The sequence below is a fragment of the Ornithorhynchus anatinus genome, chromosome 5 (assembly GCF_004115215.2).
Source record: "Ornithorhynchus anatinus isolate Pmale09 chromosome 5, mOrnAna1.pri.v4, whole genome shotgun sequence".
In the NCBI taxonomy this organism is placed as follows: Eukaryota; Metazoa; Chordata; class Mammalia; order Monotremata; family Ornithorhynchidae; genus Ornithorhynchus; species Ornithorhynchus anatinus.
Genome location: NC_041732.1, coordinates 96,158,128 through 96,184,277, shown reverse-complemented (window position 1 = coordinate 96,184,277; position 26,150 = coordinate 96,158,128). Strand labels below are relative to the sequence as shown.

The window sequence follows — 26,150 nt, the reverse complement described above, 5'->3', positions numbered from 1 at the left end:
GAATTAGACCCCTTTGCTTTCTGGGAAATGTAGTTTCTTCTTTCCTTCTATGCAATTCCCTTAACAACTTCCAACAGGACTTCTGATCATATGATTTGAAAAGACACCCCTATCACCCTCTCACCCAAGACTGATTGCAGTACAACATAGCCTAGAATAACAGGCAGATTCGCCATCTCTGGCCTAAGAAGATGGATTATCTGGAGCAAAACCCTAGCTTTCCTTCCCTAAAACTTGACTATGTCTAATTGAAAAAAGCAAAGACTAGTTATCACCATGCCAAGGGTGGCCTAGCAGAAGGAGCATGGGTCTGAAAGCTGGAGGGTCTGGGTTCTAATTCTGCATTAACACTTGCCTGCTATGTGACCTTGGACAAGTCACTTAATAATAATAATGAATAATTATGGTATTTAAGTGCTTTCTATGTGCCAAGCACTGGTCTAAGCTCTGGGGTAGATACAAGGCAATCAGGTTGTCCCATATGAGACTCACAGTCTTAAAACCCATTTTACAGCTGAGGTAACTGAGTCACAGAGAACTTGCCCAAGGTCACACCGCAGATAAGTGGCAGAGCTGGGATTAGAACCCACGTCCTCTGACTCCCAAGCCCGGGCCCTTTCCACTGAGCAATGCTACTTAACTTCTCGGTGCCTCAGTTCCCCCATTTGTAAAATGAGGATTAAATACTGTTTCTCCCTCCTTCTTAGAGTGTAAGCCCCAAATGAGAAATGAACAGTTTCCAAACTGATTAACCTGGATCTACTCTAGGGTTCAGCACAGACCTTGCCACTTGGTGGGATTTAACAGATACCCCAATCATTATTACTACATTTAAAATGATTTTTCCAAGGTTTCTATTATTTTTTTTAAAAAGGCTGTTCTTCAAAATATTCATTTGGAAGGTTGTGTTTCTGTAAGACTCTCCCAAGGATTGTCAGGCACTTGGAAAGATCAATAAATCTTCCAATCCACAAGGAGCCAATACCACACTGTCCCACAGACTGAAAAAGTTAATGACCTTTCAAAAACACGCGTCATCCTCCTCCTGTTCCCTTTCCTCCTCCTCTTCCTCCTCCTCCTCTTCATGATCACTGGAATCATCAACAATATAGATCGATTATCCCCAGAGCCTGTATGGCACAGTTCTGAACCCTGATATCTGAGGAGTATTTATATATGGGGAGTAGCTTGCAGAGTAATAGGTGAGTCCGTATTTCATCGTAATTGTATTACTGCAGGACTAGCAAGGGTGTTAAGAGGTTATCTAATCCTTTAGGCAGAAATCCAGCCCAGACAATTGAAAACAAACAGTGAACTCTGTTTCGTGTAGTAAATAAATCCATCCATAATGTGGTTTCAAAAACCACTGCAGAACTTGGCAGACTCGGGTGGTGGAAAAAAATAGATTTGCAGCTATAGCTTGGAAATGCACAAGTCCTCTCTTTGGGGATTCCTTGTCCTGAGGGAACTAATCCCTGCCTGCCTTTGACCAAAAATATATTCTAAACATCTGAAGTCAGTCTCCTGATAAAACCATTCTCATCCAGCCTGGTTAACATTTTAACATCACCCAAGACTTCCTAGTGTTACTGTAATATGGAAACCTCCTTGGAGACCCTTTACTTTTTCTTTTAATGGTATCCGTTAAGCATTTACTATGTGCCAGGCACTGTACTAAGCGCTGAGGTAGATACAAATTAATCCAGTTGGATACAGTCCCTGTCATACAAAGGGCTCACAATCTTAATCCCCATTTTATAGATGAGGTAACCAAGGCACATAGAAGTTAAGTGACCTGGCCAAGATAACACAGCAGGTATGCGGCAGAGTTGGGATTAGATCCCAGGTCCTAAGGTTTCCAGGCCCATGCTTTATCCACTAGGCCAAGATGATTCCCTCTATCACGAAAGTAAGATATTGGAAAAGTAGTCCAGAGAAGTGGGGGTTGCCGATCTATTTTGGGGGTTTTCTGGTTTGATATTCAGGCTGAAATCTTAAAAATCCATTTGAATTTCCCTTTTTTAATGGTATTTGTTAAACCTTTACTCTGTGTCAGGTATTCTACTAAGCGCTGGGCTAGATCAGCTAATCAGGTTAGACACAGTCCCTGATACACATAGGACTCAAAGTCTTAATCCCAATTTTACAAATAAAGGAATTGAGGGACAGAGAAGTGAAGTGACAGGCCCAAGTCACCAAGCAGAAAGGTGGTAGAGCTGGGATTAGAATCCAGGTCATACAGACTCCCTGGCCCATGCTCTATCCACTAGGCAACACTGCTTCAATTTTCACTTAGCCCTATAGTTCAGACCCTTACAGGGGTTTGTGCCTTTCAGACCCTGCTGGGACAGGAGTTTGGATCTTTAAAATCATTGATAAGCAGTGTGGTTTAGTGGATAGAGCATGGGCCTAAGAGTCAGAAGGCCATGGATTCTAATCCTGGCTCTGCCACATGTCTGCTCTGTGACCTTGGGTAAGTCACTTCACTTCTCTGGGCCTCAGTTCCCTCATCTGAAAATGGGGATGAAGAGTGTGAGCCCTATGTGAGAAACGGACTATGTCCAACCTGACTATCCCAGTGCTTAGTACAGGGCTTGGCACATAGTAAGTGCTTAACAAGTACCATAATTATTATTATTTTGAGTCAGAATCCTGGTTTTAATGGGATAGTCAATTCAGCCTTTGTATGTCTTTTTTCATTGCCAGCTGGGTGTATTATTCAGTTCTTGACTACTCGCTCAATATCCATTAAAGAATGGTATAAGATCTGAGATCTAGTGGGTACAGTTCCCTTTTTTTCTATGAATCCCCTCCAACTCCCACTCCAGAATCCACCTAGTAAGTGTTACATGGGCACTCTGAAATGTGAACTGGGGCATGTTATGCCTCCTGTCTCCTTTTCCACTTAAATGCTTTCATGTGATTAGTCTAGAGGCTTCTCTACTGTTATGTTCATTAGTTGTTTCTCAGCCCCAGTGTCAGTTGCAGCATTTATTAAGCATTTAGGATGTGATAGGCACTATGCTAAGTACTGGGGGAGATATAAAATAATCAGGTTTTACATCACCTACAGCTGTTTACCTAGCATAGGATGCCACACTTTTCCCCACAACTAATTTAGATGTATTTTTTGATATGATCAATGATGTTATCTTAGACTGTAAGCTTACTGTGAACAGGGAGCATGTCTACCAACTCTGTTATATTGTACTTATCCAAGTGCTTAGTACATGTTCTGCCCACAGTAAGTGCCCAATGAATAGGATTGCTTGATTGATTGAGAAGCAGAAAGGTCTAATAGTTAGAGCACAGGCCTTGGAGTCAGAAGGACCTGTGTTCTAATCCAGGCTCCGCAACTTGTCTTCTGAGTGACCTTGAGCAAGTCCCTTAAATTCTCTGAGCCTAAATTACCTCATCTGTGAAATGGGGATTAAGACCGTGAGCCCCATGTGGGACATGGACTGTGCCCAACCTGATTACCTTTTATCTACCGTGGCTCATAGAATAGTACCTGGCACACAGTAAGCACTTAACAAATACCATTAAAAAGGAAAAAAAGATTGATTTATACTGATAAGCTGAATTTCCTTTTTTTTTTCCATCTTCGAGCTTCTACTTGTGAAACCAAAGTTCCCTCGTTGGGCAGGGATTGTCTCTATCTGTTGCTGAATTGTACATTCCAAGCGTTTAATGCAGTGCTCTGCACACAGTAAGCGCTCAATAAATATGATTGAATGCATGAACATTGAAAAATGCTAGTAGTCACACATGAGCACAGTATCTTGTCCCAGTTGCCCCCTCCTCCCCACAGTGTGGAAGCTCTGACTTTTGCAAAGAGTCCCGTGGGAAAGATGATCTCTTGCCATTCTGTTTTCAAAAGTTACCTTGTGTTGGTGGCTGGGGGGGTGCCATTTGCATGCAGAACCCTCACAGCTTGTTTGAATGCTTCTACTGCAATACCTAAGTAGCCTCAAGGCTTTCTTAGAGCCTTCTTGACAAAATCTTGATTATTTTCAGTCTGTTCTAGGCTACAGATCTTGCAAGCAATGTGACAGATTCCCACATTTACATTATGTTTAAATTTGGTGATTGAAATGGATGTACGTGTTCTTAAAGTGTCTTACCTGCAGATGGTTCTGACACAGTTGTCGCTATCACAGCGTAAGTCGAGATAAACATATCGTTATTCAAACAAAGGTTTTTAGTAGCTGCTCTGTACTCAATTATTTCTACCCTGTGATATAAGTTTATTTTTTAGTAACTAGTCTGAAGATTTTGCAGCCTCTACCACCTTTTACTGGGCCTCACAATCAGGGGCATGCAATAGTAATTTTTGATAATTGGCGAGCCTATGTTGGAAGTGATTTTGGTCAGAAATAGGGAACTCTCTAGAAATACCATGAATATGCAGGAGAAGCACTATATGGCAAGCTAAATATTTCTCCCCAAAAGATTATTTGTTAATTTTGCTGGCAAATTCTTCTGACTCAGAAATCAGATTTCAGTATTCATTAAATAGTGGTGAAGAATGGAAAAAAATGGTACTGGAATCGGTTACTGGACTATGCCATTATATCATCCATTTTCTCAAAATGAAACTGTAAAAGGAAAATAATCATAAATGGGAAGAAGGAAAAGAGAAGCAGTCATAAGGATGGACCCAAGAGGGGATTATGCCTAAGGAATATTAAGGTTGGACCTTGACAGGAAATTGGACTCTAGTGGGCTTTTATCAAATATAAGAATATGAATAATGTTTCTTCAGTGATCTCTCTACTTATATGATTCTTTTTTTCCCATCAAGTACCAAGCCCTGTCCCTACTGAATCCATTCAAGGAAGTACCTTTGAGGAGAAGATCTTTCTTCAGTGGCGGGAACCTGCTCAAACCTATGGCGTGATCACTTTCTATGAGGTAGCACACACATTTCACAATGATTTTATATATGTCTCTAATCATATTCTTAGTAGAAACATTCTGAATATTTTGTGACAGTCAAGGAATGGACTAATAGAACTCTTGTCACATAGATGACTTCTAATGAATCGATATCTCTAGAAATACTTAGAAACACAGAAAATCTAAAGTAATATTGTTGCATTGTATTGTAAAACTGAATGCCCAATGTAAATCTGTCTTGTGTTTTGGGATTTCATATTGCACTCTTGAAGAATTAAAAAGTAAAAACACCTTAAAACTATTACTTTGAAAAATTTGAACATTTTATTCTAATTAACGTAGGCACCAAAGCAGATTCACTGAGTGCATGCATAGCTTTAGTTAACTGTAAAATACTTACCTACTGTGTTTCAGACATTCTCAGGCAGTTTACAGAGTGGGTAAAAAGTAAGTTAAGAAGAACGGTGCCCCTTTGGTTATCAGGATTAGCAAATTCCTCACTTGTGAAATTGCTGTCTAGGGATGTATGTCAGATATTTGAATGCTTGCAAAAAAAGATTTTGGTGAATTCTTCAAGGAAAAAGATAAGAGAAGTAACCTAGTGATGACAGTCATCATCACATTTGTGAGAGACTCATTTCACTAAGTCTTTTGTAATAGAAACAAGCAGGTGTGATTTTTTTAAAGCCAGCATTTATTTGAATGCAAATTCAACAAAATTATATGTTGTTAGATTTCTGAAAATCTCTGCTTCTCTTCCTGTGGAAACGCTGCCTGAATACCTTTCAGAAGCACTGACAAAGGACTGAGAAGATTAAGCTGTCAGACAGTAATCACTGTTAAACCTCTTACCTGACCCAACTAGCCCTCATTTATGTTTCCTTACATCTTTTGAAAATTAGTATTGAAATGCAAAATTTCTTTAAAGTAGCCAGCTAAAGTAAATAGGAGGAAAAAACAGTTGATTTCAGTGCTAAGCAATTGATGCAGTTTCTTTGGCTGTTTCACAGTGATAGAATTTGTGTCCTGAAAATGTATGGCTCAGCTTTGAGTCTGAGTCAAATTTACAAATGGACTATTTTCTTCAATGATCACAAATTATTTCATTAATATTTTCATTTCCTCTGCTATTTTCTGGCATGGTCGTTGTGGAAATTAACCTGACTGAATTTCCTGAAGGGAAAAGCACATGAGACCAGCTCAAGAGCATGATAACATAGGGACACAGGGCAGAGGTCAGCTCTGCAGGGAACACCACACAGGCGTAGGCAGAGAGGAATAATGATAGCCAGACTCTCTCCATGCAAGTCTGCTGGAATATGTGCTTCTGTGTATTAAACAACCCACCACTTGAACAATAAGCATAATCATTCAAACAGAAGAACCCATTAATCTCTTTGACTTCAGCCGCCAAGATGTCCCCAGCTGAACACTAATCTAAAGTGCTTGTACAGTGGAGATGGGTGTATGTGCTATAAATCAGGCTTTAAAAAAAGTCAAATTATTCAGACGTTCAGCAAGTTGATTCTGGTTTGTGAATTCTGGCCCTAGAACTGGGCAATCAAGATGGTGAACAATGACAGAAATTTTTCTCACATTTTCCACTTTTGAATGAGTTCAAGGCTGAGAATAGAGAGTAGGAAGTAGTGGTTCTCAAGAAGCTCAAGATGCTCATTCTTGAAATTGTATCGTAGCTACTACAGAGGCTTCTGGGATCAGAGGAGATTTCCATGGAAGCCTGTGAGTCAGAGACATGGCTCAGAGGGAAGTAATCAGGAACTGGGTTTATTGGAAAGAGTTAAGTCAAATAGTGAATTAAAATGTTCATAGAGCCATTCTACAGGGAAAAAGTACTAGGGACTTTTCTGGGAAGGAAGAAGAAAAAAAGAAAAAGAAGGAAAAAAAGTACAGGAAGCGTACTTTAGATGAAACCGGCATCAGGTTCAGGCAGGGGAGTTAGGGTTTAAAGAAAATAAAAGTGAGTTGGGTCGATTGAGTCAGAGTCCAGAGGAAAACAGTCATCTGAAAACCATGGAAATAAGTGATTCCAACTGGAAATTGGTGAGCCCGTTTTCCTGAGGTAGGAGCTGGCCAGAAATTCAGTCCAAAGCTCCAAGTAAATCTGGTTTTTGATTTTTAGAAAAGTTTAGTCTCATACAACCCATTGTATACAGACAAATGTCTGTCACCTGAAATCTTCACATTGTGACTTCGGGCATAACATTGCTTTCCTTCACCGAAGCCCTTGAAGCTTCTCTTACCCTCAGTCATGAAGGAAGTGGGACCAAGCGAAGGGGTACTACTGGTATACTTGTTTCTTGCCTCTGAGTTTCACCCTCCAAGAAGCATCCTTCCTTGTGTCTACTCCTTTGTGTAGTGTGGCTCTTCCTTTCAAATGCCCGTCTCTATGGGTACATATGCCCTTTCAGACAACTTAGCTGTTTCCTCTGTCTTTCTCTTATGACAGTGGCATAGGCCATGTGAGAAGTGGGAGCAATCTAAGAAACTGACAAAACACGCTACTTCTACTCATACCTCTCCCCCCATTAAAAGCTTCAAGCACCTGGGAAAACTCTCCCTTTGGGTAATGGCTGAGATTCATCCTGATTGGCCCGTAAATTGGAAATATCTTTAGGAAGTGTCACGGGCATGGGTTTGAGGTCTGACGTGAGAGTATTTTAGGAGAAAAGCCGTTGTTTGTTCAACATGAGGAAACCTCAACCCTAGAGACCTGTTTCATTCTGGACTGAATTCAGGGATTAGGGTAGGTCATTGGAATCCTCCCAGATTTTAGACCCAGTGTAGCCATAATTGACCAGAGCTGAGAGATCCAGGGAGACTGGACCTGTTTTCTAAGGGACCTTGAACTTTGGCTCTGCCAAGGTTGTCAGGTTTTTCCAAGGCCACTGTGACTTAGTGGATAGAGCACAGGCCTGGTAGTCAGAAGGTCTTGGGTTGTAATTCTGGCTCCCACACTGGCCTGCTGTATGACCTTGGGCAAGTTATTTAACTTCTCTGGTCCTCAGTTCCCTCATCTGTAAAATGGGGATTAAGACTTTGGGCCTTACGTGGGACAGGGACTGTGTCCAACTTGATTATCTTGTATCTACCCCAGCCCTTAGAACAGTGGCCTGGCACACTTATAGCATTTAACAAAGGCCATTATTATTATTATTATGTGACCCTACTTTATTGAGGATCCTTATCCTTCCCTATGGGGTGTTCCCTTGATGGACTGAATCTCTTCGTCATTTTGACCGTCCCTAAATTCCCAATGTAATTAAATCTTAACTCAATCTGGAACTACATTCAAGGCATCCTGGAAAACTCACTATCTCCTTGGAGATGGAGATCCAATTGGGCCCCTTTTGTGTATATCACATTTCTTTCCCATCTGCTCATGATGGAACACACTACTCATTAATAATAATAATTGTTATTATGGTATTTAAGTCCTTACTATGTGCCAAGGACTGTTCTGAGCACTGGGATAGATGCAAGGTAATTAGGTTGTCCCCATGAGGCTCACAGTCTTCAACCCCATTTTACAGATGAGGTATCTGAGGCCCAGGGAAGTGAAGTGACTTGCCCAAGGTCACATAGCAAACAAGTGGCCGAGGTGGGATAAGAACCTATATCCTCTGACTCCAAAGTCTGGGGTCTTTCCACTAAGCCTCACTGCTACTCTACTATACCTATCAACCAATCAACCATATTTATTTGAATGCTTCCTATGGGCAGACCACCTACTCCCTTGAAAAACTCATTCTCTCCCGCAGCTTCAACTACCATCTCTATTGGGATAGTTCCCAAATTTACATCACCAGCCTTGATCTCTCTCCTCCTCTGAAGTCTTGTATTGTTTCCTACTTTCAGGACATCTCTACTTGGATGTCCAGCCAACACCTCAAATTTAAAATGTCCAACACAGAACACTTCAACTTACTACCCAAACCCTGTCCTCCCCATGAATTTCCCATCATTGTAGACAGCACCACCACCCTCCATGTCCCACAAGCCCATAACCTTGGCATTAGCCTTGATTCTTCTCTCTCATTAAATGCAAAAATTCAGTCTGTCACCAAATCCTGTTGGTTCAACCTTCTCAGCATTCACTAGAATCTACCCTTTCCTTTCCATCCAAACTGCTACTACAATAATCTAAGCATTTATCCTATCCTGCCTTGATTATTACATCAACCTCCTTGCTAAGCTCCCTGCCTCCTGTCTTTCCCCACTTCAGTCCATACTTCACTCTGTTTCCCAGATCATTTTTTCTACAAAACCGTTCAGTCCATATGTCCCCACTCCTGAGGAACCTCCAGTGGTAGCCCATCTACTTCCACGTCAAATAAAACCTCCCTAACCATCACTCAATCACCTTGCCCCCGCCTACCCTTCCCCCGTGATTCCCTACTTCAACCCAGTCCACACTTAGAGAACCAGCGTGGCTCAGTGGAAAGAGCCTGGGCTTGGGAGTCAGAGGTCATGGGTTTGAATCCCAGCTCTGCCACTTGTCAGCTGTGTGACTGTGGGCAAGTCACTTCACTTCTCTGTGCCTCAGTTACCTCATCTGTAAAATGGGGATTAAAAATGTGAACCTCACATGGGACAACCTGATGACCCTGTATCTACCCCAGCACTTAGAACAGTGCTCTGCACATAGTAAGTGCTTAACAAATACCAACATTATTGTTATTATTACTTTACTCCTCTAGTGTCAACCTCCTCACTGTACCTAGACCTCCTCTGTCTTGCCACTGACCTCTCACCGACATCCAACCTGTTGCCTGGATCTCCCTCCCTCTTCATATCTAACAGATGATCACTCTCCTACTTTCAAAACCTTATTAAGAACACATCTCTTCCAAGAGGGTTTCCTGAACTAAGCCCTCATTTCCTCTTCTCCTACACCCTTCTGCTTTGCCCTCGCACTTGGATTTGCACCCTTTCTACATGAACAAATCCATAATTTATATTAATATCTGTCTCACCCTCTAGAATGTATGCTAACTGTGGGCAGAGAATATTTCTGACAACTCTGTTAAATTATATTCTCCCATGAGCTTAGTACAATTTTCTGTGCACAGTACAATTTTCTGTGCTCAATAAATATTACTGATTGTATTAAGTGCTTGGAAGAGTACAGCATAACAGAGCTAGTAAACCCATTCCCTAGCTATATACTTTTAAATATAGATAAATAGAGAGAGCATGTGTATATATGGATAGATAGAATATCATAGGTATATGTCTTACAATTAGCTATTATTTAAAACTTTATTTTTAAACCAATTGGGCGTGGGAGTAAGTTAAATAGTGAATGCTAGCAGACGATGATCATGTCATGCGTTGCTCGCCATAATGTATACAGCAACTATTTCTTGCTGACGTTTAGTTGGAAAAATCTAAATATTCTTCCAGAGGTCTTCTTAATTATAATGATACGGTATAAATATAAGAAAAAAGAACTTCAATTACCGCTTTGTATAATAACAGTGCTAGTGTTCATATGCATAAATTACAAGTCTACCTACTTAAAAGCAAAAACGTGGTTCTTTTTTGCAATTGAAAACTTTTGAATGGGTTCCCCATATAGAAATGATTTCATTAAAAGCAGTAGCAGTTAGTAATCACCACAGAAAGTCCTTCTTCTGGAACGAAAGATGAACCTGAAATTTGAGAAGAAAAGTGAGGGTATAACTTTGGAAATAATTGATTTTAAAATCTCCTTTATATGGTCAAAGAGTTTTTGCTGTAGTGAAAATGTCAGAAGAAACACTAGAGTCACTCATGCCACCAAGAATTGTAACCGGGTACCACAGATTCAATTTCAAATACAAATGACTTCACTCATTCTGTGGAGAATTACCCAAATCTGCCCTTGTCATCAAGAAAGGATAATCTTATCCAGTGCAAAGTGTAATTATAGCCACACAGTTTAGAAATGAGGCTATGCCCTTGTCGGTCCCTATCGGTTTGGATGTTAGTATTGTTTTGTTCAAAACCAACAGTAATGTGGTTTCAGAAAATGACATTTTGAAAGCAAACAACTTCAAGGCATTACCTTAAGCCTCAACCCATCCCTTCCTGCTGTAATCTACCTGGCACTAAGTTCTTCTATCTATAAAAGTAATAACTCATAACAGTTTTGGCTGGATTCCTGCATCCCTTCATCGAATTCCGGATTTGAGGAGTGTAAAGGAGTAAGATAGCTTATCATAAAATGTCTGACAGTGCATACATCAGAAGGGTTTATTGGATAAAGATGCAATCTTTGTCCATCTGCTCAAGATATTTTATCACTTTCTTTTTCTTTTGCAGATCACCTACAAGGCAGTCAGCTCCTTTGACCCAGAAATAGATTTATCCAATCAAAGTGGCCGAGTTTCCAAGCTGGGAAATGAAACTCATTTCCTTTTTTTCGGACTCTATCCGGGGACAACATATTCTTTCACCATTAGAGCTAGCACGGCCAAAGGCTTTGGACCTCCAGCGACAAATCAGTTCACCACAAAAATATCAGGTATTGTTTGAAATGGCCTGATGCATCTTCTAAGTGGAGCAACACCCTTTTCCTTTTAAACTCATTCTTTTTTCACCACTTTTATCTGTGCTTATTCATTACCGATTGTTTGCAGAGCACTGTACTAGGAGCTTGGGGACACTACAAATGAGACAGGAGCACTGCCCTTTAGGAATTTTCATTTGTTCCGCTGATGCAGAAGTAGATCACGTCTACAGCTCTATTATAATGCACTCTCAATTACATTGTACTCTTGATCTTGTCTGTCTCACCATCGACCTCTCCCCTGTATCCTGCCTCTGATCTGTAATGTCTTCCCTCCTTATATCCGACAGACAATTGCTCTTCTCCACTTTAAAGTGTTATTGAGGGCACATGGTCTCCAAGAGGCCTTCCATGACTAAGCCCTCCTTTCATCTCCCACTCTCTTCGGCATCACCCTGACTTGCTCCCTTTATTCATTCCCCCTTCCCAGCCCCACAGCCCTTGTGTACATATGGGTGATTTATTTATTCATTAATTCACTCGTATTTATTGAGCACTTCCTATGTGCTGAGCACTGTACTAAGCGCTTGGAATGTACAGTTCGGCGACAGAGACAATCCCTGCCCAAAAACGGGCTCACAGTCGTGAGACGTGGGCCAGGAGTCGACGGCAGGACAGGCGCGTATGAGGGACCGTGAGGAGGTTAGCAACAGAGGAGCGGAGTATACTGGGTGGGCTGTAGAAGGAGAGAAGGGAGGTGAGGTAGGAGGGGGCTAGGTGTTGGAGAGCTTTGAAGCCAAAAGTGAAGAGTTTTTGTTTTATGTGCAGGTTGATAGGCAACCACTGGAGGTTTTTGAGGAGGAGAATGACATGCCCAGAGCGTTTCTCTAGAAAGATGATCCGGGCAGCGGAATGAAGAATAGACTGGAGTGGGGAGAGACAGGAGGATGGGAGATCAGAGAGGAGGCTGATGCAATAATCCAGTCAGGATATTATGAGAGCTTGTACCAGCAAGGTAGCAGTTTGGATGGAGAGGAAAGGGCGGATCTTGGCGATATTGTGAAGGTGAGACCGGCAGGTTTTGGTGAGAGATTGGATGTGTGGGGTGAATGAGCTAGCAGAGTCAAGGATGACACCAAGGTTGTGGGCCTGAGAGACGGGAAGGATGGTAGTGCTATCCACAGTGACAGGGCAGTCAGGGAGAGGACAGGGTTTGGGAGGGAAGATAAGGGTTTATGTATTTATGCATTTATTTATGTGAAGGTCTGTCTCCCCGTCTAGACCGTAAGCTCACTGTGGGCAGGAAATGTGTCTGTTTATTGTTCTGTTGTACTCTCCCAAGTGCTTAGTGTGGTGTTTTGTACACAGTACATGCTCAATAAATATGAATGAAAGAATGAATCACTGAATACTCTCCCAAGCACATAGGACAGTGTTCTGCATACAGTAGGGCACTTAGTAAGTGTCATTAATTGATTGATTCATGATAGTGTGATGCTCTTCTTTCCTTTTCCCTTTATTCTCACCATCGGGTCACAGATTGAATCGAAGTTGGTAGCCAGAGGCTCACGCTGATGAACCCTATTGCCCAGTTTTTCATAAGGAACCTTTCTGCTCTTCAGAGCAGTGGCCACACTAATGTGCTTTTATCCTTTTAAATAACTCTGGCTGCCTGAGGTCTTGGAATTACCTTTTTAAAAGCTCTGTGGCACATCTCCCAAGAAGCCTCTACAAATTAAGAGAGTGCAGCTTTTGCCAGCTGTGGCAGCTTTGAATCTGGCGGGAGGATGGGGGGGAGGGGGGGCGGACACAAAGCATAGGGTTCCATTCAGCATTCGCTCATCCCTGACACGATTCTAAATTAGCACAGCAACAGGGCTGGAAAATCTCAGTAATGAGCCATGAACAATTGAGAGTTGAGCAGAAATGCTACATTATCTGGAGTTTCTCGTCCAAAGAAGCAGACCTCCCGAGTGTCTGTATTGCTGATGAACGGCGGCCTTGTGCTTTGAACAGTCAATTCCCTCTTTGCATTTGGACTGAGCATTTTTTAAAGCATTCCTGGATCAGACTTTGCCCAGGCTGAACTTTTCCAACGAGATCTAGGAAGTAAAGTGACAGCTTTACTAAATATGCAGCAATAATAGATCCCAGTACCCAAAGGAGCAATTTACCATGCATTTTTGCCAGCTTTGGGGCTTTTTTGGAAACTGTAATCAACTTCTACTCCTCCCTCATCTACTCCCATGCCCACAGAAGACACCAACCATTTTTTTGAAATGGTATTTGTTAAGTGCTCACTATATGTCAAGCACCGTTCTAAGTGCTGCAGTAGATACAAGTTAATCAGACTGACGTGGGGCTCACAATCTAAGTAGATATTGAATCCCCACTTTGCAGTTGAGGAAACTGAGGCGTAGAGAAATTAAGTGACTTGCCTAGAGTCACAGCAGGCAAATGGTGGCAGGATTTGAACCCGGGTCCTCTGACTCCCAGGCCCGTTCTTCATCCACTAGGCCATGTTGCTTACCAAAACTGTTCCAAAGTTTTATTTCTCCTGGAAGCTTCTTGTGTCCATGCCACATTTCTCCCTAAATACCATCATCCTTGTTAAATTATCCGTTATAAAATAAACGTCTTGGGTGAGAACTCTTACCTTCTCTTGACTCGACTACCGTCTCCTATTTTCCTTCTTCCTAGCTGTCGCTCAAGTGGTCTCGCATCTACTCTCTCTGTCTACACCACCTACCCCTGTGACTCTGATCCAATTCCCCTTGTTGTTGTCTTATGCTGTCAAGTTGTAGCCGACCCATAGCGACACCATCGACACATCTCTCCCATCATGCCCCACCTCCATCTGCAGTCGTTCTGGTAGTGTATCAATAGAATTTTCTTGGTAAAAATACAGAAGCATTTTACCGTTGCCTCCCTCCACACAATAAACCTGAATCTCCACCCTCGACTCTCTCCCATGCTGCTGCTGCCCAGCAGAGGTGAGTTTTGACTTATAGCAGATTGTCTTCCACTCGCTAGACTCTACCCAAGCTAGGAATGGAATGGGTAGGCCTCTGCTTGACTCTCCCTCCCATAGGTAGAGTACTGGTAGAGTACTGGGACCCTGAGAGATGCCATTCCCCTTACCTTTTGAAAACCTATCGCTCCCAACTTCCTCTTTTCCTCTAATTTCAACTTTTCTCTCAGGTGAATTCTTTCCCTCTGCCTCCAAATGTAATCGTTTCCCCTGCTGTAAAAGAAAATAATCCCATATTTATCTGACAGACGTCAACCCTTCCCTCTTCTTAGATCTCTGCTAAAATCCCACCTCTTTCAACAAGCCTTCCCTGACCCTCAGTGATGGATTCTTATCAACCCCTCAGCTTCTTCTTGCACTTGTGTATTTTTATTAATAGCCATCCTAGCAGTTGTGTATGTTTGCATATTTGGTATTGTTTTTGTGTGTCTCCCCCACTAAAATATAAGTTTCTTGTAGGCAGGGAATGTGCCCTGTGATTCTATTGTATCTCACTTAATTCATTGGGCGCTCAATAAATACAATCACTACTACTACTACAATCTATCAGTATTTATTGAGCGCTTCCTGTGTGCAGAGCCCTTTACTAACCCCTTGGGACAGTACAGTAGAACAGAATTAGTAGACTCTGGTTGGTTGACACCAAATCCAAAAGACTCTACCTTCACAACTTTGCTGAAATCCCCACTTTCCTCTCCATCCAAACTGCTCCCATGCTGATCCAAGCACTTATCCTATCCCACCTGCATGGTGTAGTGGATAGAGCTAGGACCTGGGAGTCAGAGGTCATGGATACTGGTCCCGATTCCTCCATGTGAGCTGCGTGACTTGAGCAAGTCACATCACTTCTCTGTGACTCAGGTACCTCATGTGTTAAATGGGAATTGAGACTGTGAACCCCATGAGGGACAGGGACTGTGTCCAACCTAATTTGCTGTATCCACCCCAATGCTTAGTACATTTCCTAGCATATAGTGAGCCCTTAACAAATACCATTATAATTATTCGGTGACTCCTCAAAGACCTCCCTGACTCCTTTCTCTCCCCATGCCAGTCCATACGTCGCTCTGCTGTGTGGAGCAGAGACTTTTCTCAAAAAACCTTGTCTACATCTCCCCACTACTCAAGTGGTTACCTTCTCACCGTAACATCCAACAGAAACTCCTTTTCATTGGCTATAAGGCACTGAATCAGCTTGCCACTTTCTACCATCCGTCACCGATCTACTATAGCTCAACTTGCACATTTTGCTCGTTTAGTACCAGTTTACTCACTGTGTCCTGATCTCATCTGCCTCACCACCGACCCCTTTCCCATGGCCTCCATCTGGCCAGGATTTCACCTTCCATATACGCCAAACCACCACACTCCCCACCTTCAGTGCCTTATTAAGGCCACGCCTCCTCCAACTCTCCCGTAGAACCCCTCCAATCTGGTTTCCATCCCCTTCACTTCACTGAAACCACCCTCTCAAAGGTCACCAATGATCTCTGTCTTGCTAAATCCAATGGCCTCTTCTCCATCCTAATCCTCCTCAACCTCTCAGCTGCCTTTGGCACCATGGACTGTCCCCTTCTCCTGGATATGTTATCCAACCTTGGCTTTACTGACTCTGTCCTCTCCTGGTTCTCCTCTTACTTCTCTTGCCGTTCATTCTCAGTTCCCTCTGTGGGCTCCTCCTCTCCTTCCCATCCTCTAACTTTAATAATAATAATAATGTTGGTATTTGTTAAGCACTTACTATGTGCAGAGCACTGTTCTAAGCGCTGGGGTAGACACAGGGGAATCAGGTTGTCCCACGTGGGGCTCACAGTCTTAATCCCCATTTTACAGATGAGGGAACTGAGGCACAGAGAAGTTAAGTGACTTGCCCACAGTCACACAGCTGACAAGTGGCAGAGCTGGGATTCGGGGTCCCTCAAGGTTCAGTTCTTGTTCCCCTTCTATTCTCCATCTACATTCACTGCCTTGAGGAACTCATTCACTCCTGTGGCTTCAACTACCATCTTTATGCAGAAGACACCCAAATCTGCATTTCCTCCCCTGTTCTCTTTCCTTCTCACCAGGCTCACGTCTCCTCCTGCCTTCAGGACATCTCTACTTGGATGTCCTCACGCCACCTCAAATTCAACATGTCCAAAACAGAGCTCTTCATTTTCCCTCCCAAATCCTGTCTTCTCCTGAACTTTCCCATCACTGTAGATGGCACAACCATCCTTTCTGTCTCACAAACCCCCAACCTTGGTGTCGTCCAGTGTGGCTCAGTGGAAAGAGTCCGGGCTTGGGAGTGAGAAGTCATGGGTTCTAATCCAGGCTCTGCCACTGGTCAGCTGTGTAACTTCTGGCAATCACTTAACTTCTCTGTGCCTCAGTTCTCTCATCTGTAAAATGGAGATTAAAACTGTATCTTGTATTCCCCCAGCGCTTAGAACAGTGCTTTGCACATAGTAAGCATTTAACAAATACCATCATTATTATTATTATTATTATCCTTCACTCCACTCTCTTATTCAACCCACGTATCCAATCCATCACAAAATCCTGTCGGTTTCACCTTCACAACATTGCCAAGATAAGCCCTTTCCTCTCCATTCAAACCGCTACCATGTTAGTACAATCACTCATCATATCCCACCTAGATTACTGCATCAGCCTCCTTTCTGATCTCTTAACCTTCTATGCTTCAAAGAATTGTAAAACTCTTAATGGTTATAACTTAATAACAGCTTTCTAACACAATGTTCTTTACTATTAAAAGAAAACTTTTACAGAAAATCTAAATGTTAACTCAGTAAACTATTTATAATAAGCTGCTTTTCCTTGTCTGTTTGTTCATTTGTATTTTCCCCAGCACCCTCTATGCCAGCGTATGAACTGGAGACACCTTTAAACCAAACTGACAACACGGTGACAGTCTTGCTGAAACCTGCACAGAGTAGAGGCGCTCCTGTCAGGTACAGGAAAAAAAAAAACTTAAGAGCAAATTCATCAATTTTTTGATGTTTCCTGATGATTTTCTATGTAGAGAAGGCAGCATTGGAAGCCATGTTTCAATTAGCCCTAATTTGGTGAATGGAGAAAATGGAAGTGACTTAGTGTTGAATATTCAGGTACTGTTTAAAGGATTTGATCTGGAGGCAAGTGGTTTGTTCTTTGAAGAAAAGAAATAAAGCACACTGCTGTTTTTGCTGAATGGCTTCTGTACCTGTCTAAGGTAATTGCTTGCTGCAGTGTTATGAGTTCAAGGGCATATCACATTTTCATCTGAGCTACTCTGGGTTTTTGATAGGAACTCAGTTTTTGTTTACCTCAGGGTATAAGTCAATCAACTTTTAGAAAACATCAAAAAAAAAAGCTTGGCTATATAATGCTTAAAAAATTAAAATGGGCCAGATAGGGAAAAGAATACAAAGGAATCTATAACTAAAAGGATTTAGTTTTTTCTTTTATTAGCAGCTTATACAGTCATAAATTTCATATTCAGTGATGGTTTGATTTTACAGCTAGGCAAATGATTATGTATAAATCTCCAAGTGAGAATATAAGAAAAGAAATCTGCTCTTCATAGAAGGCAGCAGATGAATGCCCGATTACTCTGAAAATGAACTTATCATGAGCTTGTTGGTCCATATAAATGAACTTTGTACTTGCCTTCTGGAAAATCTAGACGCTTTACCTTTGAATTTTCAGGAGAGGTAACCTTAAAAATGAACATTTGTATTTTTCTCAGTCGATCAATCAATCACATTTATTGAGCGGTTACTGTGTGCAGGGCACTGTACTAAGCACTTGGGAGAGTACCACATAACAAGTAAGCATTTACAACTGTAATTAAGGACTATAAACTTCTGCTGTTTCCATTTTGATGATGTACATTTGGATGATTTCTGTTAGTTCCGGAATGTGGTTATATCCTTGGCTCAAGCATTGAAGGCATTTTTTGGCAATTTCTATTCCAATATTATAACACAATATTGAAAGGGCAATTAGAATACTTCCTGTTTTACATAATATATGCAAATCTCAGCAGCTAAATTCAAGAGAAGAAAGGTACGATGCTAGTTGTCACTGAGATCAAATATTTATGATAAAGGAATTTTTTTTCCGGAAAACCAACTTAGCCAAAATAGAAGTCAGTACAATAAAATTTGGTTGAATCTGAATGAACTAGAAACAGCATGGCCTACTGGAAAGAGCACAGGCCCAGGAGTCAGAGGGGTTCTTATCCCACCTTTGCCACTTACCTGCTATGCGACCTTGGACAAGTCACTTAACTTCTCTGGCCGTCAGTTCCCTCATGTGGAAAAATGGAGATTCAGTACCTGTTCTTCCTCCAACTTAGCCTGCGAGCTTCATGTGAGGCCCGATTATCTTGTAGCTACCCCAGCAATCAATCAGTGGGATTTTTTAAGCGCTTGCTATGTGCAGAGCAGTGTACTAAATGCTTGGGAGAGTAAAGTACAACAAAACAGTGCTTGACACGTGTAAGCACTTATTAAATGCCATATTATTATTATTATTATGAAATTGGGTTTGTGCCTTCAATGGACCATTAGGAAAATTTTTGATTGAGGGGGCTTGGTATCCAAAATATCTTATGAAGTCATTTATGGTATAACTTAGGTTTATTTTACATTCAGTATAGCCATTTCAATAACAACTTGAGGTCATTCTTTGTGAGGTATTACCATGTACACTGAAATTCATAAATGTGGAAGGGTGCTTGCGAGATTTAATTCAGTTATCTCCAAAGAAGTTTTCAGCAGGGAAGTATTGTTTTCAGAAATCTTCACATATATCCCAAACCCTTTATTAGGCACTAAGCACATTAACATAGCATAGATCCAAGTTTCATAACTCAGGATTGTCATTATGCAGAAGAGATTCTGTGAAAGTTGATCAACCGGGGAAGTTGTGGAAGAACCAAGGGGAAATTCTTAGTTATTTTATCGATTCTCAGACCACCAATTTCAGTTTAAGTGCAGAAATGATGGACTCGCTGGTTGAGCAGACAAGTGAACTGTGGCTATAAGAATTAATAGTAATAATAATAATGGTATTTGTTAAGTGCTTGCTATGTGCAAAGCACTGTTCTAAGCACTAGGATAGATACGAGGTTATCAAGTCGTCTCACTGGGGGCTCACAGTCTTAATCCCCATTTTACAGAGGATGTAACTGGGGCACAGAGAAGTTAAGCGACTTCCCCAAAGTCACCCAGCTGACAAGTGGTGTAGTTGGAATTAGATCCCATGACCTCTGACTCCCAAGCCCGGGCTCTTTCCACTAAGCCACGCTGCTTCTCAGAACGAAGAGTGGGTGCAGAGGAGAGGGTTCTAGTGCGATTGTTTGCATAACAACACTCGCACACTCTCATCCTAGTCAGTCATCGTCCACTAGAGAACAGAGTGCAATGAAAGAGTAGGCAGGCATGAGCACAGCACACTGCCAGAAACACATAAAAGTTGTGGCACCTAGTTATGGCTGGATGACCACAACATAGTGTCAGTCCTATACCATAGCATTATGACTTATCATGATGATAATAGTATTTGTTAAGGATTTACTATGTGCCAAGCAAATGTACTATACGCTGGGGTTGATGCCCTGGACCACAACAGGTACACAGTCTAAGTAGGCGGGAGAACACGTACTTAATCCCCATTATTCAGTTGGGGGAACTGAGGCACAGACAATAATAATTAATGACAAGAATAATTATGGTACTTGTTAAGTGCTTACTATGTGCCAAGCACTCTTCTAAACACTAGGGTAGATGTGCATTCATTAGGTTGGACACAGTCCCTGTCCCACATGGGGCTCACACTCTTATCCCTATTTTACAGATGAGATAACTGAAGCACAGAGAAGTTAAGTGACTTTCCCAAGGTCACACAGCAGACGTCCTTCTGACTCCTGGGTCCGTGGTCTATCCACTAAGCCACGCTGCTTCTCAGCGTTAGGTGACTTGCCTGTGGTCATACAGTGGGCAAATGGTGGAGCTGGGATCGTTATCGGGTCTTCCGATCCCTAGGCCCACGCTCGTTCCCCTAGGCCAAGTTGGGGCGGTTGGTTGCCTTGGTAACAGTTGTGGTCTTCATGGACATCAGCCTGCTTATTTTTCAGGATTTCTGCTGGACAGTGTAGTGTTCAACATGATTCCTTGTCAGGTATCTCCACCACTGATAGCACAGCCCCAGGAAGTAACTAACCTCTCACCTCCTCATCCTGTTCTTCTTCTCTTCTGCCTCACATATACACTTAAGTCAATATCAATCAATCATATTTAATGAGAGCTTACTGTGTGCAGAGCACTGTATTAAGGGTTTGGGAGAGTACAGTATAACAGAGTTGCTAGACACGTTCCCAGTACTCAACCAACTTAAAGTCTAGAAGGGGATTCAGACATTAATATAAATAAATTACAGATATGTATATAAGTGTAGTGGGACTGATGGAAGGGTAAATAAAGATGCAAATCCAAGCAAAGGTGATATAAAAGGGAATGGGGGAAGAGCAAAAGAGGGCTTAGGCAGAGAAGGCCACTGGAGGAGATGTGCTTTTAGTAATAATAATAATAGTAATTATGGTATTTGTTTAGCACATACTATGTGCCAAGCTCTGTTCTAAGTGCTGGGGAAGATACAAGGTAAGCAGGCATGGGGCTCACAGTCTTAATCCCCATTTTACAGATGAGATAATTAAGGCCCAGAGAAGTTAAGTGGCTTGCCCCAGGTCACACAACAGACAAGTGGCGGAGCTGGGATTAGAACCCACGATCTCTGACTCCCAGGTCCATGCTCTTTCCACTAAGCCATGCTGCTTCTCTACCCCTAAACAGTTTGATATTTAACTCACCCCCACCCCCTAAGCACTCTGTTCCTACACTCTGGTACTTCCCCTACTTGTAATTTGTTTTAATGTCTGTCTCTCCCATTAGATTGTAATCTCTTCGAGGGCAGAGATCTAATCTTCCAACCCTATGGTACTGTCCCAAGTGGTTAGTATAGCGCTTTTCACATAGAAAACACTCAAAAATCATCATTGATTGACTGCTTAATCATGATTCCGAGGTCCAGCTCTGCTAGCGACACCGTGCAAACATTCGGTTTCCCCTGTGAAGATATGGGCATGATTTAATTTTCTAACAGAACAATTCCTTTTAATTTGGAGTGCTCATCTCTGTGTTCTACTTGGTGTTGTGGTTTCTGGCATGCTCTCATTTTATTGTTTAAAGAACCCATTCTTCCTGATGATTTTATTTTTCTTTAATCATTGGAAAATTTTCAGCTGTTCTTCATTTTTGCCCTTTACTAAGGTGGTTCCTATTGATTTCTTCATAAACTACCCAATTCAGTTAATGCAGATTCATGAAATTGCCCCAAACATTCAGTGCAAGTGACTGTTGCCACTTTATTGATCAACACATTAGTTCTGCCACTTAAAATTTCTTAGTTTCTGAGATGAGTAGGTGGAACACGGATTCCCATACTTGAATCGAGGTTGCTAATACTTAGGGTTGGAATTTTGTGTTCCCTTCTGGGGCTCAATATTTTCCTTTAGTACCTCAAAGAAGACTTAATTGTCTTTTCCTCATTTAGAATCCCCTCACTATCTTCCCATCCCTCCCCACTGTTCAGCACCTCTCACACAAAATTCAAGAAAATCCTTGTAATTAGACAAGAACAGAGTTACTCAAAATAGTGTGGGTTGAACAAATGCTGTTTTCCTTTTGTTACATTAACAAAAATATCTTTTTCATGCTTGTAACATCTCATAGATAGGATATAGTTCAATCTCTCTCAATATGTTCTCTATTTATGGTGACTGATTGATACTTAGAGATAGTTTATGTGAAAGATCTTGTTCTTTCTGTTCCAGTGGTGTTGTATTTATTTTGTTCTAATTATTTTAGTATTATATTTCATTATAGTTACGGGATGTGTTGTAGCGACATATTGGAATTTACATAACTCACTATCTTTGCATTGATTTTTGGGATGGAAGTTTAAATAATTGTATTTCCCTTTTCTCTGATCTCTTCTATTGTCTTAAAAACCAGTGAGTGGAAAAGAACTGTTATGGATTGTTCTCTTTATTAAAAATCCATAAACATGACTCAAGGAGAAGGAGCTCAGCCTAGTGGAAAGACTTGGGCCTGGGAGTCAGAGGACCTGAGGTCTAACCCTGACTCCCGTTTACCTACTCTGCGACCTTGGGCAAGTCACTTAACTTCTCTGTGCCTCAAATCCCTCATCTGCAAAATGGGAATTCCATACCTGTTCTCCTTCCTACTTAGACTCTTAGCCCCATGTGGGACTTGATTTTCTTGATTTTCTTGATTTGATGTGCCTCAAATCCCTCATCTGCAAAATGGGAATTCCATACCTGTTCTCCTTCCTACTTAGACTCTTAACCCCATGTGGGACTTGATTTTCTTGATTACTGCTCCAAAGCTTAGTACAGTACTTGGAATATAATAACCACTTAACAAATACTCCAATATAAAATTCTCTAAAACCTTGACTGAGATTTTAAGATAAGATGAGGACTTTTTAGTCTCCCTTAAATGAACCCTAATGTAATTTTAATGTTGCCCATTTACTTTCATTCTGTTAGCTCCATCATATGACTCCTGACTCTGCCAAGCCAAGCCTTTCAGTACCTTCAGAAAGGTGGGTTCTAAAAAGTAATTTTTACAGGAAGTGGTGGAATCATAAAAAATTGTCCATGAGATTTCTCCTCTTCCCCTAGCTCTAATATCAACAAGATGCTCTTAAGAAGAAAGTAGGTTGAATTATTAATTGTAAGAGGGATAACAGGAACACCTAAAAATAAATAAATGTTATGACACTTGAAAATCAAAGAAGGGGATATAAAAAATTGTCCTTCAGGTGGAATAAGATGTTCTCTCTTACTAATTAAAAAAAAGAAACAAAATTGGTCACAAACCGGATCCAAATTAGGAGTCAGTTATATTTGGGTTGATAATAATAATAATAGAAATAATTGTGGTATTTGTTAATTGCTTACTCTGTGTCAAGCACTGTACTAAGCCCTGGGGTAGATGCAAGATGCTCGGGTTGGACATAGTCGTCGTCCAATGTAGCACTCAAAGTCTTAATCCCCAGTTTACAAATGAGGGAAGTGAAGCACAAAGAAGTGAAGTGACTCACCCAAGTGGCAGCTCTGGGATTAATAATAATGATGGTATTTGTTAAGCACTTATTATGTGTCAAGCACTGTTCTAAGCACTGGGATAGATAATAATAATAATAATGATGATGGTATTTGTTAAGCGCTTACTATGTGCCAAGCACTGGAATAGATACAAGGTAATCAGGTTGTCCGATGCGGGGCTCACAGTCTTAATCCCCATTTTACAGATGAGGTAACTGAGACACAGAGAAGTTAAGTGACTTGCCGAAAGTCACACAGCTGACAAGTGTTGGAGCCGGGATTAGAACCCATGACCTCTGACTCCCAAGCCCATGCTCTTTCCTTTAAGCCATGCTGCTTCTAATATAAGCTAATCAGCATGGACATAGTCCTTGTCCCACATGGGGCTCACAGTCTTAATCCCCATTTTATAGATGAGGTCACTGAGGCTCAGAGAAGTGAAGTGACTTGTCCAAGGTCACACAGCAGACAAGTGGTGGAGTGGGATTAGAACTCAGGTGCTTTTGACTCCCAGGCTCTATCCACTAGGCCATATTGCTTCTCTGTGTGGTAGTTACTAGAAGCTTGGTTATCTGCCACATTCAGGGAATGGAAACTGCTGGTTAGTCAAAACTCTCATAAACTAAGAGTCAAAGCTAACCAGTAAGCAGTCCCGTGGAATCCCACAAAGAAGTTAATTGACTTGCCCCTTGTCACCAGGTAGAGAAATGGCAGACCTGACATTCCAGTGAACTTTGGCCTTGCTTACCTTCAGTGTACTCACTGATCATCAGATTTGAAGATAACCTTCACTGAAGCTGTTGGTCCCAAGAGAGGATTTTTTTTTCCCACAAAAGGTGGAGTGCAAACTCTGCATTGCCCAAAGCAATCCTGCTAGGCAGAGTGCCCATGACGAGTTTGAAGAGGGAGCCAGAATTATCGGTGGAAAGAAGGAGCTATTATTTCATTGTTAATAGGCTGGATGTACCTACTCTAAAGTTGGAGACATGAACTAAAATACAGTAATTTCTATTTGTCAGGCAAATACACAGTGTAATTTGTTGTCCTCAATTGCCCCAGACCAACTGAATCGGCACAGTCACCACTGTGAGAAAGGAATCACATTGTTGCTCTCAGGTTCACCATAAAGCTGTAGAAATTCTTCAGCAACAGTCATAATCATATATAGACAGAGCTAGTGTAAATCAGGAAGGAGTGTTCTAACACAAAAGCATTTTTTTTCTGTACACTACCAGCCTGATCTCAGGTTTCTCTATGTACAGAAGTGATTTTTTTAAGCAATTCAGATGAAGTTCCGTCTTAGAATTCTGCCACCCAGGCATCCTGTCATCCAGCGATGTCACTAAAGGTAGATAATCCATGCTCAATTGATAGACACAGTGTGGTGCCAAAGGGGAATTATAATTTCCAACTTTTTATATTTGTGAGACCTGAATGAATCATGGATAACATTATTATTCAACTTCTTAAACAGTTCCCAGCCATGTCACAGTTGCCATTTGGAACAGTAAATGGCAAGACGTGATTACTAGTAATGATGTCTTGGAAAATGAATCAGTTCACTCAACTTTATTCACTCCCATCAAAGCTTTGAGGAGCAGGGTAGATGAGGAGAATGATTAGCAGCAAGGTTCCCAAGCAACTGCTAGGTGGAGAGTCAGTCAGTGGTATTTATTGAGTGCTTACTGCGTGCACAGCCCTGTACTACATGCTTAGCAGAGTACAATATAAACTATGGCATTAAGATTTGAAAGAAACAATGATTGAAAAAATAACCTCAAATGATATGGCAGTCAAGTTGAGACTTGAGGAGAACCTACTGGGAGGTGATTTTATCATGTAGAAAATTCTGTCATTTCTGTCAGAAGTGGGTTAATTCTTTTAAAGTAAAGTCTTATTTAAAATCCCATCTCCTCCAAGAGGCCTTCTCTAAGTCCTCATTTCCTCTAGTCCCTCTCCCTTCTGGATTTCTTTTGCACTCGGATTTGTACCCTTTATTTACCCCCTCTAGACTCTATGCTCACTGAGGGCAGGGATTGTATCTGTTTATTGTTGTATTGTAGTCTCCCAAGTGCTTAGTACAGTGCTCTGCACACAGAAGCACTCATTAAATACGACTGCATGAGTAAATGAACCCCATCCGCAGCCCCATGGCAGTTATTTGCATATCTGTTATTTATTTTCATTCTCTCTCCCCCTCTGGTCTGTAAGCTCCTTGTCGACAGGGAACATGTCTACCAACTCTGTTATATTGTACTCTCCCAAGTGCTAAGTACAGTGTTCTGCACACAGTAAACACTCAATAAATACCATTGATTGATAGAACTTTGGGAGGATTCTGACTGAGGCAGAATGAAAAACAACACAAGAGATTGTTGTATTGTACTTTTAGAACATCTAGTATAGTGCTCTACGCAAAGTAAGCACTCAATAAATACTGATTGTCGGAGGCAGATAGGAGAGACCAGTGAAGGCCCACCTTTTCATGTTTTAATGTGATAGGGCTTATAGCTTGTACAATCACATTTAGG

The 26,150-nt window shown here is 41.5% G+C and overlaps 1 protein-coding gene across 9 annotated transcripts in view; it reads left to right on the top strand.

The window, feature by feature from the left end:
- PTPRM (protein tyrosine phosphatase receptor type M) overlaps window positions 1-26,150 on the top strand; it is an 838,914-nt gene that overhangs the window by 469,892 nt on the left and 342,872 nt on the right. For all 9 annotated transcript variants that reach the window (XM_029065462.2, XM_029065460.2, XM_029065457.2 and 6 more), the window contains exons 9-11: window positions 4,805-4,914; window positions 11,224-11,425; window positions 17,293-17,395. In XM_029065462.2, the coding sequence (XP_028921295.1) occupies window positions 4,805-4,914; window positions 11,224-11,425; window positions 17,293-17,395 (415 nt within the window). The remainder of the gene's footprint in view (window positions 1-4,804; window positions 4,915-11,223; window positions 11,426-17,292; window positions 17,396-26,150) is intronic.